At 41.2% G+C, this 19,366-nt stretch overlaps 2 protein-coding genes across 6 annotated transcripts; both read left to right on the top strand.

The window, feature by feature from the left end:
* Nucleotides 1-4,226: 4,226 nt before the first annotated feature.
* Nucleotides 4,227-15,971, top strand: mybl2a (v-myb avian myeloblastosis viral oncogene homolog-like 2a). Of its 5 annotated transcripts, none has more exons than XM_046056963.1 (13): nucleotides 4,227-4,357; nucleotides 4,800-4,859; nucleotides 6,444-6,546; nucleotides 6,861-6,932; nucleotides 7,148-7,240; nucleotides 8,251-8,471; nucleotides 8,754-8,874; nucleotides 9,252-9,305; nucleotides 9,503-9,741; nucleotides 10,098-10,800; nucleotides 11,206-11,448; nucleotides 13,348-13,548; nucleotides 14,015-15,971. In XM_046056963.1, the coding sequence occupies exons 1-13, from the start codon at nucleotides 4,242-4,244 to the stop codon at nucleotides 14,612-14,614; spliced, it is 2,826 nt and encodes a 941-aa protein (XP_045912919.1). In that variant the 5' UTR covers nucleotides 4,227-4,241; the 3' UTR covers nucleotides 14,615-15,971. The 5 variants fall into 5 exon arrangements, with proteins under 5 accessions (XP_045912919.1, XP_045912920.1, XP_045912921.1 ...); XM_046056964.1 differs by having other exon boundaries at nucleotides 4,284-4,555; XM_046056965.1 differs by lacking the exon at nucleotides 4,800-4,859 and having other exon boundaries at nucleotides 4,284-4,555.
* Nucleotides 15,972-16,380: 409 nt separating this feature from the next.
* Nucleotides 16,381-19,363, top strand: nsun5 (NOP2/Sun RNA methyltransferase 5). The gene is made up of 4 exons (XM_046057631.1): nucleotides 16,381-17,559; nucleotides 18,051-18,261; nucleotides 18,558-18,722; nucleotides 19,076-19,363. Exons 1-4 carry the CDS (start codon nucleotides 16,635-16,637, stop codon nucleotides 19,263-19,265), a joined length of 1,491 nt encoding a protein of 496 aa, XP_045913587.1. The 5' UTR covers nucleotides 16,381-16,634; the 3' UTR covers nucleotides 19,266-19,363.
* Nucleotides 19,364-19,366: the final 3 nt, after the last annotated feature.

Below are 19,366 nucleotides of genomic sequence, written 5' to 3' on the forward strand. Positions count from 1 at the left end.
TGTAAAACAAGAATTATCTAAAAATCCACGTTTTCTTAATTGTAGTGCCTTGACCTGCCTCATTCTTTCTTGTTTCAAGATACAGATTAGACGGAGGAAATATTAAAAGTACATCATTAGAATCAGTTCTATGTCGATCAGCTTCAACAGAAATGCTTCTCACACATTAATGTATCAGTGATAATACTATAATGTATGTAATACTATGAAAGAGGCCATTCAGCATAATGAGTACTTTAACTCGCTTAACTTTAATTTTACTGATAATACTACTAAGATTTTGAATGCAGGACTTTTACTTGAAATGGAGTATCTTTACATTGTTGTATTATTACTTTTATAAAAGTACAAGATCTGAATACTTATTCTACCCTTATTGAAACCACCTCCACCCTTTTCACAATTTTGTACTTTTACTTTGGATTATTCTGTACGTGATTAAAACCTGTGTGATCGCTTGACTTCCCCGGTGGATATTATTGCCACTATATTGGCAACAATAATGGCCAATCAAATCAGATCCTCTTACTGCCCTTAAAGCAGCATCATTTTAACAATGACGCACTCATATGTAGTTTGGTATACGGTGCATTTGCATGTATGTACCAAGGATATCACCAGTGATCCATGGTGCCAACAGAACAGAAGAAGTGTGATTATTGAACCCATAACAAATAAACACACACTCAGCATGCCAGAGTGTTGTTAATTTGATGTACATAGAGCTCAACTCTGATGCACTTTGATGCTTGCACAGTGATGGTGATGCATGAATGTGTGTGTTTAGCTCCATCTTTTGGAGGGATAACATAAATGGCATACTGTGCATCTGTCAATGCCTTTATGTCATTTATATGTCTTTGTTCTATTTGGAATCAGTACTGCATCATTTTAGATACATGTCCCCGGCCCTTGATTTAAAAGCACACATCTTTCAATATCTAAACTGTGGGTACTACTAAATATAATAATAACTTTTTAGAGACTTATTGAACAGACAAAATAGGAAAGTGACACTCAAGTGTGATTCATATGATCTGACAGAGAACAGGGGTGGGGACACAACCGCTCAAAGTCTATTTGGCACCAACTTGTTTCATTACACAAACAGAAGTGGATTAGATTAAATGACATTGTACAGGTGTTCCTGTTATTGTGTCCATCACCAGCATGTGATGAACGTCTCTGTCCATTACATCCACACCACCAAATGTGCAAAAGAGGGAAGAGAAGACACAGAGAAGAGAAAGTAGGATGGGACAAGGAACAAGCTAAATGGAATTCAGCCATCATCAACCCTTGAGCAAGGCCCTGCCCAGTTGGACCCCAAACCCATGGTTGTAATGGGCAGCTTCCAGGTGTAAATGTGAGTAACTGTGTACAAAGAGGTTAAAAAGAATTAAAAACATAAAAATGGTACTCATCCCTATCGCAAGGAATCATTATAATCATTGCCAATGACCCACTCTAAAAATTGAAGAAATGGGCATCAAAAGCACATTGATGTAGAAGGTAAGGAAAAAGATAAAAAAAAGACTTCAAGATGCTTTGATGCTTGTACTAATCTCTTTCAGCTAGGACTATGGAAGGGCAGACTGGCAACACCCTGCACGCTGGAACATGTACAGCATTGGTTATGGTATTTATTTCCTGTTGTTATTCTCCACTATGTTGTGTTTAGGGTTGTTTAAGAAGAGAGTAAATGTAACTTTGCTTATATAACAACATAACAAAATTTCCAAGAATATTAAAATAAAAGATTAGAAAAAAATATAATCATCCAGTGACATCAGCAAAGCAAAGTAATGTTCAGAAAAGTCTGAAAGTAAAAAATGCAAAAAACAATAAAAGCACTTGGTAAAACAGAGTTAGCAGTGAATAGCTAAAGGAGCAAAAGGGATCATTCTTGGAAAATATTAAATATATAAACTGAGTTTCAAGAAGTCTTGGCTGTTTGTCCTTTTTTCATAATTTATTCTTATCAGTTTTTATCACTTCTCTTGTAATTTTCTTTATTTCTGCACAAACTCACTTAACCAAACAAAGCACTGCAAGTAGTGGTCATGTTAACCAGCAGAGACTCATTAATTTCAATGTTACAAAGTGATCAACAGGTCAATCATTAATCCTTCCAGACAAGCCTGTTGACCTGTGGGAAGAAAATAGACTGGTAGAGAGTTGTGCCTTTATTAACAGCTCCCCGTGTGCATTACTGTAGAACTGCCCCACTTAGTGGTCAAAAGGAGAAACATATACAAACATATATAGCAGAAAGGTTTTCGAAGTGGCTGGCCACACCAGGGGGAGTCCGAACAGTTTCAGCGGGGGCTCAGTGAATGGAAGTAAAAACACATTACATTCTATGTTAGTTATCAGAAGATCACGTAGAATAATGTAAATGTGTGGTATTTGGTTAAAAAGATAGAAGAGTAGTTTGAGGGAAATTTAATGTCTTTCCAAGAGTCAGAAACTAATAAATGCCTTAGGACAGACCATTTTTTTTTATGTATTTGGTGTAAACTTAAGTAATGTCAAACAAGAATAGTAGGTTAACTTTTAATTATTCTTCCTTGGCAACAAAAATATTTACTTCTGTTTTATCTTTGTTGAATGCAGTGGTTCTCAAAGTTTTTCTGTCATGCCTCCTTTCAAATAATTCATGCCCTCCCCACCGCGGATTTAAGTGGATTTAATCTTTTATCAATCATTTTCAATGCAGGCAGTTGAAATAAACAAGATTCAGGTCAGCAAAATAGCCTTGCTAGCGTCCGAGCACTTTTCTTTATTTATGTCATCACATAAATCGTATTCATGCAACTCTGTGTCTGGTCAACATTCATGGCCCCCATTAACTGGCTTCACGCCCCCACACACCTCTCCCCCGAGTTTGAGAGCCACTGGTTTAAATTAAGGAAATTCTGGTAATTGTTGATGTGCTATTTTTTTTAGCACTGTCGTATTATAGTCCCCTGGTGACATGGTTATGTACATTTGTGTGAGGTCTGCTTAATTATGTGTAGACTCCCAATACTGTAGTCATAGTAAATATAATTACATTTTGGCAGACTGACATTAGTATGAAACCATGACTTATCTACGGAGCATGTAACAGGTGAACAGAAGAGGCCCCAGAATTGAGCCTTGGAGAATCCACAGGTAATTTTTGTCCACTCAGATGTGTAATTACTTATAGAGACAAAGTAGTCAAACAAATCATATGGGTAATTGACTCATTAATGGCATTTAATGCATAAAAATGCAAACAAAAGCCAAGGCTGTGTAATTCACACATGCACAATTGTGTGAAAAATATTATTTTGCACATTTTTACTACATCATTATGTAGGCAACAGAATTTTCTAGTTTGGGATAATATGAGCTTTAATGTGACACATGCTGTCAGAGATATACAATCAAACTATGTTGTTTTCTCTAACATGGAAAGGGCCATAACTGTGAGGAACCAACAGTTGCTTAGCAACACTGTTGAAGAGAGCAGGTTTGATGTTGGAACAGACAAAGTGGACAAGGCTGTACAACATACCATCCATCTGTGGCCTCATAAAAGTAACAGGAACAATGAACATGCTGTGAATTCTGATACAAAACACAGCCAGGTCTACATGTGCTGCACATGTAACAAAATAACAGTGTCCTTTGACAGAATATTGTGTAAGACAAACCAGAAATGAAGCTGAAATAAATAAAATGATGTACCAGGTTAAAAATAACATGATGTGTTGCTATTTTGACACTATGTTATGGTGAAATGTTGTTACAATGTTGATATAAAATGTGATAACTCATTATGTAATAGCCTTTCAAACGTCAATGTTGGTATTTTCTGGTCTACATTCAACAAGTTATATAGTATTCTGTGGTGTGGACTTTTTTTTAGCTGTGCCACACTTTAAATTGAAAGCTCTAAACCTAGATTGTTTCTTTTCTAGTAGTTAGTACTCATTCCTTTGTTGCGAGTCAGCATTGCAATCTTGAGAAACGTGGAGACCTTCACTCAAAATCAAGTTTGAGCACTTCTGATCTGCTGAACATTAGCCTAGCCCTAGCAGGAGTTTTGCAAGAGGTCACTTTAGTTTAAATATTTGTAATCATGAACTAGTGTTGTCCTTACACAAGAGTCAATACAACGTTCACGAATGTTTGATCGAGAGTGATTAGGTTTTTGAACAAATTTTAATGTTAATGTCTTTTAATGTTACTGTTGAAAGGGAAGCCTCTGAATGCAGAGTAACCAGCGAACTACAGCAGCCGTTAGCGTCGGTTGGTTGGATAGTTTCCGGGGAGTATGTGCAGCTGTGTTGCTCTTGAACAGACCTTTGGTTTCAGCCCCTCGCGGGTAAACTTCTATTTCTATGGCGTTACGAGTTCCTTAACTTTTTCTGTATTTCAGTAATTAATATACAGTTGGTACCGCCTATGGTATTCGAGCTTATATGTATTCCTAAAAGGTCGGTTTGTTTAGTAGCTGTTAAACTGCCCCAGCTAACGTTAGCAGTAGTTGCGCCTGGGGAGACAGAGGAGGGATGTCGCGCGGGTAAGTGTGTGAGACATTAACGTTCGGGATGTAAACGTTGCCTGTCTTATTTGGAAAAAAAAGTGTATGTTTGTGTTGTGCATGATGGAAGTGTTTCACAGCGGCAATCTTTTAAATGTAACATTAGTCATCGCTACAGTTGCAAATCAAATAGATGCCTTGCTCTGTTTGTGCGAGTGAGACGACGGTTGTTTCCTCTCCCTCCTCTCTGTTTAAAAACCGATGTTCTGTTGTGTCATGATAGTGAGCTCGAAAAGCTGGACCCGGCTGTGTTCCAGAAGCAGTTGCACAGTCTGAAGTTTAGGTAGGCATTTCTGTGTTCTCACACTGTCACGTCAGCTGACGTTCTATATCACAGTTACATCGAAATCACAAACACCTCATTCTCGCCGATAAGAAATGTTGAAATGCAAGGTGGGCAGACTTTTTGCCTTTGCGGAAATGCGACGCTGGAGGCGCTCTACTATCTGAACTAACTGTTCTCAACGTTTCCTCAAGCATGTTCATGGGAACAAGTAAGCTAGCTTGAAGTTCCACCAAGTTGGAATTTAAATTAACTAGTTTGTCACTCATTTTTGAACAATTAATTGCAACAATTTTGTTTTTCTGATTTGTGCAGTGCACTGTTTTGATATTTAGTGGAACGCTTCATATTTATGTCGAGGGATTAAAGTTGTTTGGTTTTAAGAACGTTAACTAATGTTAGCTTTTGGGTAACGTTAGTTAAGCTAGCTCGCTGCTGTTACAACATCAGAATCAGCTTTATTTGCCAGGTATGTGTACACGTACAAGGAGTTTGACATTACAGTGCTCACGATTTGTTTTCTCATACAATAATACGTTAATAAAATCAGACACAGGCTACAGTATAGAGAACACATATATGCACTCTATAAACAAAAACAATAGAGACATACTGAGACAACATTCTTGCTTGTTGAAAAGGTTGCGGGAAGGGGAAGTGAAATACACAGTCTTTTTACACAAGGTTACAGTTACAAGTTAGTTAGATTAATGACAATGTACTTTTTGTAGGTATCTTTTATGTTAAAAATGCAGGTTTGTATGTCATAAGTTAGCCGTTTACAGAACAGTTTTGGCAGCTTTGTTCCTCTATGCTTCAACAGTTGCAATAAACGCACACAAACTGGACATGTTTTTAATAGCCTCCTCCCCCAATGTTTGTAAATGGTTTGAAGCAAAACATTAGAAACACCTTTCAATTCAGTTCAGTTAAACACCACTGCCAAAACAACCTCTTTTATGAACATACAGTTAGATTGTAAAGGTAGAATTTATGGCAAACCTGTCAAACTGATTGCATTGGAGTTTGAGTGGAGAGATATTAGAGTAGATATTTATGAAATTGGTCACTGAGTGTATCTGCTAACACATGTGTGCTTCATTCTGGTTGCCTCCTGTCTGGTGTCTGCATTGTCTTTACTATCGATTTTAATGCTAACGTGCAAATTATATAGAATGTTAGCTGTGGCATTGTGCAGTGTGCTGTAGAGAACAGCATCGAGCATTGGCATACAGCTTGTGTTGTAATCTGCCATTGAATCAGCAGTGGTATTCTAATAGCAGTATTTGTGTCAATTTAAATGTAGTATTTAAAAACACACACACACACAATGGGGGGGATGTTTGGTCTTGTTAACTTAAGGTGAGGTTCAGACATGTTTTTACACCTGTAGCTGAAACATGACTGAAAACTCAACAATACCATTATAAAGTCCACATCAACCATATCATATGTTGATATCCGTGCATATCAATGTTTGTATGCCGTGATGTCTAATTACTTTCTAGGGTTTCGTTTCACTTTTAATAATATATATGTTGAAATACAGTAATACATTTCATTTTAAATCTTGCGTGGTTGCAGTATGGAAGAAGAGGGGGACAGTAACCTGTGCGTTGACACTGACTCGGACACAGCAGAGAAGAAGGATGGTACCAAGTGTAAAGTTAAATGGACTCAGGAAGAGGTGAGTGAAAGGAAGGCTATAAACAGCTGTTGTCACCCTGATTTTTTTCAGACATTGATCTGATGACAGACTGTAATTTCAAGTAGTTAATTACATTAATCAATCGTTTGCTGATTTACCCCTGATCACACCCTGATGGTGGCCGAGTTCACCGACCGGCAAATCAGGCTTAAAATCATGTAATGTGAACTAGGCTTTAGAAATGTTGTCACATAGGTTTCTGTTGATGTGCATGATAACTTAATAACTGAAGGCTGAACTTAAAGCTCACATTAAATAATACTGTATCTGAACTGATTTCTTCTTGTGTGCAGGATGAGAATCTCAAAATCCTGATCAACAACTTTGGGAAAAAAGATTGGAAAACCATTTCCAGTTTTTTACCGGTAAGTACTTAACAGAAGCAAAATCAGTGGAGTTAGAGAGAATTAGTAAATCAGCAATGTAAACGTAGAAAGTTTAACAAAATTGAAGAAAGCCAGATGGCGTATGACATTGTCATGTCACTGAACTCTCTGAATGCAAATCAATCTCTCCATGTTGAATTGTTTTCATCTCGGATAATAAGAAGAGTTAAAGACATTTCCTTTTGCTTTGACAGGGACGTACAGAATTCCAGTGTATGCACCGTTGGAAAAAGCACCTGGATCCTGATTTAGTCAAGGGCTTCTGGTCCAAAGAGGAAGATGAAAAGGTAGAAAAATTACACAAAACATCTGATACAGACTTTGCTTAACCTCTTAACATTCCTGTAAAATACATGCAAAACGCCTATTCAAGGCATATCCAAAGTAAATTGAATGTAGTTCTTGAACCATATGGAGTATATGCACGGTTTTGGGCTTCTCTGAAAGAGAACACTTTGTGTTGTGAGTGTCTAACCCAAAAGTCAGATTGTTTGTTAGTGCTACTGGAATTGATTAATATAAGTTTAAACACTAAAATGAATAATATATATGTTTTCATTTCCGCTTGAAAATGCTTGCTAACAAATGCATGCAGTTAACTATAGCTGGGACTTATTAGCTGGAAAACGCTGTAGGGCCACAGGATAAAGCCTTACCTAGTCCTAGTTGAAATTTCATACCAATACCATGAAAAAGTGTGTGAATGAGTGTATGTCTTAGCGTATTTTTTCTAAAACAGCACCGCCCCTTGGCGGCAGGCGGCTGCTACTGCATTGCTCCGTATCAGCCGGTAGCTCGACGCAGATGTGTTTTTTTGCTGGTAGATCATGAACTTTATTTACATTCAAATCGGCGTTATTACGGGTTATAATGACATACGAGCCACGTCTGCCAGCAAATATGACACAATGCGGCAGCAGTCCCAGGGGATTTATTGATGGAATAATGTGTTTTGGATTAAATATTTTTACTGGATTGGATCGTCTGGACCCTTGACAACGTAACAAGACCATTTTTGTTGGAATATAATCGATCGGTGGATTACTATGAGGCTTGATAGGTTTTGCTTTCACTGGTTGGTCTGACAGAAGCGCTGATTGTACCCGCTGTGGTGACTGTATCTTGCATTGGTCAAATCACGAGGATTTTAGCTTTCAAACTGTCATTTCAAGCTGTGTGCACATCCTGAAACCTGCCGCCAGGACCTGACGGAGGTTAACACACTATAGTTAATATTGTCCCATCTCACTTTGTACTCCTGTGTTTACCTGTTTTATTTCTTATTATATCTTGACAGATAGTAGAGCTGGTGGGCAAGTACGGCACCAAACACTGGAGTTTGGTGGCCAGGCACCTAAAGGGGCGGCTTGGAAAGCAATGTCGTGAGCGCTGGCACAATCACCTCGACCCACTGATCAAAAAGAGCTCCTGGACCAATGAGGAAGACCTCATCATCTACAAAGCCCACTCCATTCTAGGAAACCGGTGGGCTGAGATTGCCAAACTGATCCCTGGAAGGTAAATGTAAATGCTCCGTATTTGTATAGCGCCTTTCTCGCTTTTACACTACATCTGCATTCACCATTCACACACATTCATTCACTGAGCCTAAGTGCTCAAAGAGAAACTAACATTCCCACACATTCATACAATGGTGAAACAGCCACCATGGGCAATTCGGGGTTCAGTATCTTGCCCAAGGAAACTTCGACATGCAACCTGGAGCCGAACAACCTATCAGCCTATTTTAACCAGGGATGACACAGAGACTTTAATGTACATTTTCATTTTCTCTTGCAGGACAGATAATGCTGTGAAAAATCACTGGAACTCGACCATCAAGCGTAAAGCAGAGTTGGGCCTATACAAAGATGAAGCGGACAGCATTACCCTTAATATTGAGCAATTTGTGGAAGGAGAGGTATTGTACTTAAGTTTAGCACATGCTGTATACATGATGTACAGTATGTGTATAACATGGTTTTCAGCTTTTACCGATTTCCACCAACTGTACAAGTGTTTCCTTCTGTGATTTGTCATTGAGCAAATTATAATAGATTATAAGTGAATAAAAATGATTAATAGATTAGATTTTGATTAATTGTAGGAATGTAGCAGGTACAATAGTTGTTGCTTACAGTTTCAGAAATGCAAAGATAATGCTACTTGCCAAATATAAGAATCTAATCAGTATGTTTACTGCTGTTCAGACCATGTAAGAAAAATAAAACCTTTGGTGTTATTTATAAAATTTTGGAGCAGAGACCCTATTGTGCATTCACATGTGTTGTGTTACAGGTGGACTTCAAATGTGATGTTGTATTGGACACTGAACCCGTAACTCCTAAACTGGTAAGTTTGCTAAATGATTTTCTATTATGATTTAGCCGTGTTTGCTTCTAAACCTTTACCTAACAAGAAACACAGAGCTACATTGGATATGGTAATATAATTATCACCGCTGCTGCCATAGAAATATCCTGTTTGTATTTTCTTCCTTGATGTTCCCAGCTGGCAGCTTGGTTTAACTGTCCTCTGCTTTGCTGCAGGTCAGGCCAGTGAAAGAGAAGCTGAAAGAGCGTCAGGAAGCCAAGCAGAAGACTGTTCTGCTTTCAAAGCCATTAGCATCCAGGAGAGAATTCTCCTCCCCCAGTCCATCCTTGCCCCCCAGTTCGAGTTCCAGTCCCAGCTCCAGCTCAGGCACTGCACCAGCAGCTGCACCGGTGGACCAGAAAAAGTTCACAGAAGCAGCACTGAGGATGATCGCTGAAGACATGCTGCCACTCAGGTGACTTGTAGTGCTGGTGGCTGCTGTTAAACTGTCCTTTTTCAGTGTATTTCATTGTCAAAATACCCAAGTTTGTTAATCAACAAGTCAAAGAAATGCTTTCACAAGTCTGCCTTCCCTGGATGATGTCATATATTCCCCAGACTTTCAAGCAGCTACTTTTGGGTAGTTAGTGAATTACAGCAGCATTTATATAGCAGGTCAGTGTCTTGCCCAAAGACATGTGGACAAGAGGAGGTTGGAGGATCCAACCCTATGCAGAGTGGACGACCCACTCCACCTCCTGTGCTACAGCCAACTGAGACATCCTATCACTATCATTTAACCCAATGCTATCTTAATTTTGTTCTCCACAGTTTTGTTGAAGGCGCAGGCTTCAGGTCATTCATGAGCACCATCAGACCTGAATACAACAAGCTGTCTCAGCGTGTAATGGGCCTACATCTCTATGATGACGTGGAGAGAACTATCAAGCCTCAGCTCATCCGTGATCTTAAAGCCTGCCTTGCCAAAACCAAAGATGGTGAAGGCTCTATCCATGTGACCTATGACCTCTGGGCAGGGAGTCAATCCCATCCAGTGGATGAGCCCATCGTAGTTGTGCAGCTCCACTTTGTCAGTGATTCCTGGCAGATCCGCCGTCCCATCGTGGCCTTCCGTCACCTCAGCCACAAAGACCTGACCACTCTTGTGGCCAGGGAGCTTGAAGGTGTGCTGCTGAGCTATGGCATCTTTCCTTGCAACATTGGGTACATCCTTGCCAACCAGGCAAAAGAAGCCCTGGCTGGGAACAACTTGTTCTGCGACTACAAGATCATGTGCTCATCCAACAGGGGAGAACCGGATGGAGATGAGATAGTGGCATTTTTGTCAGACCAGATGTCTGAAACAGAGTCCCCCTTTTCAGAGCTGCAGATTGGGACCAGGACCAGCTGTGTGGCCAAAACATTGCAGCTGGTAATAAGGGAGGCACTGAAGAACTCTAGGGTTGTGGAAAACCTGCTCTCGCAGGTCCATAATGTGGTGGCTTTCTTTAGGAGCAGCGCCTACTGGAGTGAGGTAAGAGTAATAGACAAACAGATTAAAACTGATTTTGTAAGTGTATTTTTGACAAAGCAGCAACACCAGGATTTTTAATTGTTTTCATTAGCCCTGATTAACCCTTTCAAATCCAGGGTCTCCAATCATCTTTCCTCCACGTTTCCTTGTGTGCAAATACACATCAGACTTCACTAAGAAGAAATATGACATCTGCATCCCCCACTTTTTAGTTAACAGACATCAGCTGTCTTCATTATTTCAAATACATTTTTTGTGAGCTTTAAAGTCATGTGAAATCACAAATTAAAGTAAGTTCTGGCGGTAGTGGCATTGTGCAGTTAAGGCAACAGAGACTCAAAAAGATCAAATATTTATTTTCTGAATTGTTTTAACATGTTCATTTTGTATCATTTTATTGTTTAGGTTTTGTTGAAGGAGTGCAACGTGTCCTTGTGCCCATCATCCAGTAACTGTCGCTGGAACTCAATGATGCTATCTTTACGCCGTATGGTGCAGGAGTCCGCCTGGAGCGCCATTATGACTCTCTTAGCCCAGGCTCGCATAGAGGCTAATGACACTGCCAGTGTTCCGCCTCTGGTCATGGTCAAGAGGGAGCAAGTGATCGACATCCTGGGTCTCCTTGAGCACTTTGGGGAGGCATTGCAGGTAAAAGAAAGTTGAAGAGAACTTGTAGTGGATTAGAGTGTTTTTACGAAGATCACTAGGGCCAGGGCGATTCATCGACTTAGGCGACGTCATTGATTACGAAAATGTCATATAGCATAACGTGCGTCGGCGTGTTCCATTTTGTTAATGCCTATTTTCTTAACAGGCTGTAACCTCACATAAAAACACTGGTTTTATCTGTTGCTTGGAACAGACACTATTCTGTTGCTTATGTGAAGGAATCAGCAGGCGCGTTCCTGAGCCTCTTGCCTACTACAGAGTAACACCATAAAACAGCAACTGCCATCATAATACAGACTCCAAGACAAACTCCACATAAGGATAAAAAAACAAGAATAAAGTTTATGTGATGAAGCCCATCAGGCCAAACGAAAATCAAATCAACGGAAGAAAAAGCTGTTCACATCAGAACTTGAGTCACAGAGAGAAACAGACAAAACCAATGCAGAGTTTTTTCATCCCATTGAACAGGTAACTAACATTACTGCAAAGCATGTGAAATATATTGTGATTTTGTACATTAGTTGGCTCAGTTTGACTACTGTAGCTCGCCGGCTAACGCCAAGCAGTTGCTTACGTTATCCAGTGCAAAATACTTTAGTTGCATGGCTTTCCACATTACTTTACCAGCTAATGCAATCCATATTACTATCCTGTGAGGATTTTAGCCTTCAACAAATGATGTAATGGTACAAAGCAAATGTGAAGCGATTTGTTTATACAGTTGTGGTCAAACGTTTTGAGAATGACACATGTATTGGTTTTCACAAAGTTTGGTGCTTCAGTGTTTTGTAGATATGTTTGTCAGATGTTACTATGGTATACTGAAGTATAATTACAAGAATCAGAATCAGCTTTATTGCCAGGTATGTGTACACATACAAGGAATTTGACTCTGGATTGTACATTGCTCACGATGTGCTTACTCATACAAAAATACGAAATCACAACACAAATATACACACTATGAACAAAAACAATATAGACATATTGACTACTGTTGCAGTGAGCAGAGTGCAAAGGATACAGGAGTATGTACATGTCGGAGGTGGATGTGATATAAAGGTACATGTACATAGTGCAATGAAGCATAGTGCAAAGGATGCTGGAATAAGTAAGTATTTTGTGCAGGAGTAATGACTTGAGGTAGGTGGATTTGGTACACAGTATCTACAATATGACAATATAACAGCACTGAAATAGAGAATGGTGAATAAATAAGTAATAAGTGTTAGCCAGTAAACAGGTGGCTGATTAGAGGCAGAGTTACTGGGTTATTAGAATTGTTCCTGACACTGTGAGTCAGAAATCAGACTGATGGCTTGTGGGAAGAAACTGTTCCTGAGTCTGTTGGTTTTGGCGTACAGTGCTCTGTAGCGCCTACCAGAGGGGAGAAGCTGGAACAGGTTGAGTCCGGGGTGAGATGGATCTGCAGTGACGTTTGGTTGGCACTGATGATCTTTTCTGCAGTCCTGACTGTCCGTTGTAGTCTGTCCTTGTCCTTTTTGGTGGCATTTTAGAGTAAACTTCACTCTCCTCCATGTTTGTTTATTCATTTAGGAGCATGTGTGTTCCTTGGGAAAAAGGGTTAGTGTAGAGCCCTGTTAGGCAATGACAGGCTTATTTGTTGAGAAACACAGTATAGGCTGTGACAGACATTTGTTCTGAGTTGGGCACTTTGAATTATTGAAACCGAGCAAACACACACAATAAGACAAATCCATTATTGTTGCAGAAGTAATGCCGTAATTTGTCAGACTTATTTTTCTCTGAACTCCTTAGAAGTATTATATAAATGTATGTAAATACATTATTATAGTGTTATGGTATTGTTGGTAGAAGATATGTGAGATAATTTTGTTTTTGCCTCTAACCCAGGTTCTGCAAGGAACCGGAGTGACCATCTCTTTCATCATACCTTGCCTCATTGGCCTTGATAAGACCATGGAGAGCGTTGTTACCAACTATACCCACTTCAGCAAGGCCCTGCGCACAGGCCTCCACACACACTTCCAGTCCCTGATTCACCAGAAGGACGTGATACTGGCTGCTGTGCTCGACCCTAGAATCAAACTGCAGGTACTGAAAGAGGACAGAAGTAGGGCTGTTTTGTTATGTCTTGCCATTTTGCATCCACAGAGCTGATGAACTGAAAACTTCAAATTTCACAGGGTCTAACCCTGGCCCCGGTAGCCTGGGGCTAGTAAAGATTTTCGTTGGGCCAGCAAATACAAGGAGCCAGTTGCCCAATTTGGCCAATGCTCGAAAAAGTGAAAAAAGATGTTGCTTAAATAATTTTCCAGACATTGCTTTGTTAGCCACTGTACTACATCAGCTCAGCTCTCCCAGACTTCGCTCTGCCTGTATCTGTCCCCCCCCCATTTTGAAGTATCGCATTAGAAAAGGTGAGCTTCAAAATTGCATCAAATGGCATCTTATACTAATGTTATATTATGTATTTATATTGCCCTCTGTGTTTCATCTGTGTGTACGAGGAAACGGTACACACTGTCAGAACTTAAACATTTTATAATAATTTTTTCAGCCGTTTTCTGATGCCAAACTGGAGGAACAGACAGGTTTCTTAACGCCTTTGTCGAAGTACCAGGCTCGCACCATTGTGGAAGCCGCACTGGGAAGCCAAGAGGCCTCAGCATCTCCCTCTGTAGAGGCAGATGAAGAACAGTCAAGCAAGGAGTTGAAAGAGAAGCAGAATGGTGAAGAGGAGAGCCAAGCCAACATGCTGATGGAGGCATCTGGTGGCAGCTCAGACGACAACTGTGACAGAGTCGGCGAAAACGACCTCAAGCGCAAGTCCATCTTTAACTTCCTCCAGCCGGCTGCAAAGACCATGAAGACGTCAGAGCTTGATGTGTACCTATCAGAACCGCTGTGGGAAAGCAACTCGAGCATGTTGTACTGGAAATCTGCTACTCGGTTCCCCCAGCTCCAGGGCATCGCCAAGAAGCTGCTGGCAGTACCGGCCACCTCAGGGGGCTTCGACCGCTTGTGTCCGATGGCAGCGTGTATTGTACGAGCCAAGAGGAACCGCCTGCCCCCTCACACCACAGAGAGACTACTTCTGTACAAAAACTCTGTAAAGACGAAGACTGTTAAAAAGCCCAGCGGGGTCACCAAACACTAATGGGTCAAGTGAAAATTGGGTCTGGTTATTCTGTCCTTCACAAATGCAGAAACTCCCCACCCTTACTAGTGAATGTGCTTGCACACCCACTTGACATCAACCCCGCCCAATGAAATTTCTTAGAACAACTAACTAAATTTACCATTGTTTATGACTTGCAGTAGTAGTCAACAGTAGCAAAATATATTTAAAGTATATTGAAAATGAAGCCAGTGTATTGAGAATGTCTTTTGTTGAAATAATAAGATACAGCACAGTGGCAACCCAGCAGGCCACTACTGTAGAACTCAAACTGTCATTTCTCTGTGGCTAGTGGATTCATGACTGCAAGTGTTTAGAGTGAAAGGCAGCATCTCTTTGCCCTTCACACAAAGTAGCTGAACTGCATTCTGAAAATAGTGTAAAATAAAGAGCATAATTCAACGCTTAAAACATGCCATCCTAAGTGTGAGTTTATACGTGTTTAGAAAATGTAGGCTGGTACAGGAACAGGGGAATGTGATGTCGGTCTTGTCGGGTTGATTCAGCTCAAACTAAAAGGAGTTCCTCTGAAGACCTTGTGCTGCTGCTAGCTTGTCCGTGGCAAAGGAGAAAATTAATAATCGGTCAAAGTCCTTAGGTGTAGAATTAGAACCTATTTGACTCTTACTGGTAGTAAATACAGACAGCAATGCACATCTTTATCTTAATGCCATTGAAATAAATTGAAAGATGCTGCAATCATATCTGCAATAAAACAACTCCACGTCCACTGAAATCCACTTGTGTGTCTTGGTGCAGAAATTGGATATGTAGTCTTTGGCAAGTAAATCAGTGTGTGGATGCATTAGGCTAGTCAATGCTTAAAGCAAAAGGTTTAGTGAGTAATATTTTCCAGAGAAACTTGAGGAGTTCTAATAAATGCACTGTACATTTTTGTAAGCATAGTTTTCCCCTATTTCTTTTTTTGTAATTTATTTGTTTTGTATCTTGTACACTAAGTGCTGACTGACTTGGTCACTTGGCTGTAAAACTGAATGAGAGTTCCGCTTTTTTGTGAAAGCCATGTTACAAGTCTTCAATAGTCTACAGTTTGTTTAGATTTTCCTTTTCTCTTTTGGTCAGTTATGCTTTAAAGTTGCCACAATGAATGGTTTTCTCAAGAGCTTTGATGATTTATCAGTTATTTGCTCTTAGATGAATTGTAATGTCTGATGGTCATTCTGCATCTCAGTTTGGCGTTATTAGACAGTTAGGCTTTTAAACGAGCTGAAGTTTTATTGCATTATGTATTGTGGCAATAAGCACGAGTCCTTTGACCTCTTGGAAATATCCAGAGAATGTTGTTGTATTAAAGAATAAAGCTATTTTTCCTGTATCTGCGTCTGTTGCCCACAGTTTCACATACTGAAGTCCATTTCTATGTTTTACAAGAGCACTTTAGAATAAGGCTTAGAGTATCACTGCAATCAACTGAGAACAGTGTCCCTGTAAAGGGTGGAAGGATGGCCAATTTATCCTGAGCACCTCAGACTGAAAAACTACCAATAAAAAAGTCAAAGAACTATTTTAAAAGAAGACAGTTTTGGGAAACAAATTGAACAAACTGATTATTATGATAATATATTATTATATGATAAATATTGTACTGGAATGCACAATCAAACGTTTTACTGATGTTTAGAGGATGACCGTGGCATTAATGTCAACCTCAATAGATATAAATGTAAGATATGGTCAAATGCCCATTATCTTTCGTTGTCATCGGTGATTGGCTGGACGACCTCCTACGTCAAACGCAAACTGCGCGTAAGCTTGTACTTCCGGAGTCGCGACCCTTCGTCAGCCATGTGGATGGTGGGGAAGTAATCCTGAAACTGCGTTTATAAAACCTGAACGAGAGAAATAAACCCGCGTGCCCAGAGAAGAGGAGGAATGTGTCGGGCCAGCTGTCAAAAGTAAAACACCACCAAGTAGCTGATAAACAAAAGTTAGCTACGTAGTCCGGTTTGGTTGCTAACTTAGCTAAACTTAGTTCGCCATGGCTTTGTACATGAAAGCTGCTGAGATCTTGGAGAAAGCCGAGAGCAAACAGGGCGCCGTGAAAACTCTGGTTTACGACAGCAAATTTGCGAACATCAAGCAGCTGTTCGCTCTGGTTTGTGAGACCCAGAAGTTCTCCTCCGTCCTGGAGGAGATCATCAACTCCACCAAGCTGCTCAAACACACCAAGCTGAGGATGCACCTGGCCAAGGTGCTGGTGCACGACCTGCTGATGGGCCAGGGGCTGAAGTGCGGCGGCTCATGGAAGGTCACGATGATGAAGCATCGCCCCAGACTGCAGGCGGCGCTGGCCCGCATGAAGGTGAAGAGGAAGGTGAGCAAGAATGAAGATCTGCTTCCGGCCAGCATCCAGCAGCTCGTCGGGGTCCAGCTGCCCAGGTATGTGCGTGTGAACACCCTGAAGACCACCGTGGAGGATGCTGTGGACTACCTAAAGAGGGATGGTTTCTCCTTCCTGGGACAGGCCTCCGGGTTGGATGACTTGACCCTGAAGGGGAGACACTTTGTGAGAGACATGCACCTGCCAGAGCTGCTGGTCTTCTCTCCTAAGACGGACTTCCATGACCACTTCCTGTACAAGGCTGGCCACATCATTCTGCAGGACAAAGCCAGCTGCCTCCCTGCCTACCTCCTCAACCCCCCACCTGGCAGTCACGTCATCGATGCCTGCGCCGCCCCCGGCAACAAATCCAGCCACCTGGCAGCCATCATGGAGAACAAGGGCAGGCTTTTTGCCTTTGATTTGGATGCCAAGCGTCTGGCCACCATGTCCACTCTCCTGCTCCGAGCCGGGGTCACCTGTCAGCAGCTGGCCAACCAGGACTTCCTGAAGGTGGACCCTGACAGCCCGCAGTTTAAAGATGTTGAGTATATCCTGCTGGATCCATCCTGCAGCGGATCAGGTAGAGAGGAACCCTGTGTGTACATGATCATGGTGTTATCCAGGTGTCTGATCACCTGTCTGCTGTCCTTCAGTGAGCCTGTAGTTTCATAGTCACATTAACAAAACTTTGTTTTATCGTATTTCCTCTTCAATGAATCATCTCACAACTGCACAGATTTTCCTCGTGGCCCTTTAGAGGCACCTGACCCCTAGGCTGGGAACCACTGGACAAGCTATTAAAATGCTGCGTAATTAGAAATCCAATATAATATAAGATTATTGAATTAGTCAGAGGGGACATTTTTCTGCAGAGCAAGTACTACTTCTGGTACGTTAAGTATACTCTGCTGGTAATACAGTAAATCAGTATTTGAACATCCCAGTGGTAAATCAGGGCTTTCAAAAGACTCAGAATCAACATGCTAAAAGCTCGAAGCATCAATCCGTGCAATAAATAAAATCCCTACTTCAGCTTCTGATGCTCGGACATATTCTGTGTGTGGGATCCAGGTATGGTGTGTCTCCGGGACAATGGCTCCTCCGCCGACCAGGAGGCAGATCAGGCTCGCCTGGCCTCCTTGGCCTCCTTCCAGCTGCGGTGCCTGAACCACGGCCTCAGGTTCCCTCGCCTGAAGCGCTTGGTCTACTCCACCTGCTCCGTCCACAGCCAGGAGAACGAGGAAGTCGTTACAGCCTGTCTGCAGCAGAACCCCAGCTTCAGGTGGCGACAGTCCACTTTCACTAAATCAAAATAAACCTTTTGATATTTGATACCTGCAAATATTAGAACAAGTCTGGGTCATGTTGACAAAGATGTGTATTGGAATTAGAACTGCATACTCCGCCTTTTAAGTTTCATAAAGATCTAAATGTTTTTCTGACTCTCCATCTGCCGTTAATATAATTCAGAGTGAAGAACAGTTTAAATATATGGAATCAACCACCGGCCTCTGAATGTGCAGGTGATACAATTACCATAAGAACTCTTCCCTGAATGCGTTTTTGTTTTCCCCCCAGGTTGGTTCCTCTGCTGGCTCAGTGGCCTGAGCGAGGCCTGGAGCCGCTCGGTCAGTGTCTGCGTGCCAGCACCACCAAGACCCGCACACACGGCTTCTTCGTGGCTCTGCTGGAGAAACACACTGAGGCTGGGAATAGGAAGCAAGAGCCAGTGGTTCAGATAAGGTAAACACTGGAGTGGCATGTAAAGTTATTAAGAGATCAATTAGTTTTACATCCAATTGTATCATTTAAAAAATACTGTAATAAAAATCCTCTTTGCGCACAATTTGTAATCTACATTAAAATGTGACGGTTCAACCTGTAAAGAAAGTTGTTGTTGTTAATTTGAATGTGTCTTTATAGCACTATTCCTGTGGAACGGGACAGTAGTCACTTTATTGTTATTTACAATTAAATATCAGAAAGCTCAAGCACAACCTATTTACAAGTTTTAAAGAAGCTTTTAATACACATGAACAACCATGCTATTCTGAAGTTGGATGAGACGGTGAACGTTTCTGTCTGCTCTGTCACAGCGAGCTGGAGGCGACGCCACGCAGCCCGTCCACCTGTGAGGAGAGACCTGCAGCTTCAGAAGAAGAGGCCGAAGCTTCAGAGACCGAGGACAGACCGACAGCTGGAGAGGGGCAGGCTGACAGTACACCTGGCAAGAAGAAGAAGAAGAGGAAGAGGAAGAAGAAGACCAAGGCAGCAACAGTGGCGTGATGAGACATTTAAACTGGGACTGCTACAGCATGTTGTCTGGAGGCTCTGTGTAGGGTGTTTTGAATGTAACTGAAAAGTAAAGATGATATTTTACTGTATCA

The sequence above is a fragment of the Micropterus dolomieu genome, linkage group LG08 (assembly GCF_021292245.1).
Source record: "Micropterus dolomieu isolate WLL.071019.BEF.003 ecotype Adirondacks linkage group LG08, ASM2129224v1, whole genome shotgun sequence".
NCBI lineage: Eukaryota > Metazoa > Chordata > Actinopteri > Centrarchiformes > Centrarchidae > Micropterus > Micropterus dolomieu.

Bases quoted from the DNA above. Each gene is read 5' to 3' on its own strand.
- mybl2a (XM_046056963.1), top strand. From the start codon at position 4,242: ATGCAGAGTAACCAGCGAACTACAGCAGCCGTTAGCGTCGGTTGGTTG. The intron at 10,801-11,205 runs GTAAGAGTAATA...TTTATTGTTTAG, and splicing joins GCAGCGCCTACTGGAGTGAG to GTTTTGTTGAAGGAGTGCAA. The intron at 13,549-14,014 runs GTACTGAAAGAG...TAATTTTTTCAG, and splicing joins ACCCTAGAATCAAACTGCAG to CCGTTTTCTGATGCCAAACT.
- nsun5 (XM_046057631.1), top strand. From the start codon at position 16,635: ATGGCTTTGTACATGAAAGCTGCTGAGATCTTGGAGAAAGCCGAGAGC. The intron at 17,560-18,050 runs GTAGAGAGGAAC...TGTGGGATCCAG, and splicing joins TCCATCCTGCAGCGGATCAG to GTATGGTGTGTCTCCGGGAC. The intron at 18,723-19,075 runs GTAAACACTGGA...GCTCTGTCACAG, and splicing joins GAGCCAGTGGTTCAGATAAG to CGAGCTGGAGGCGACGCCAC.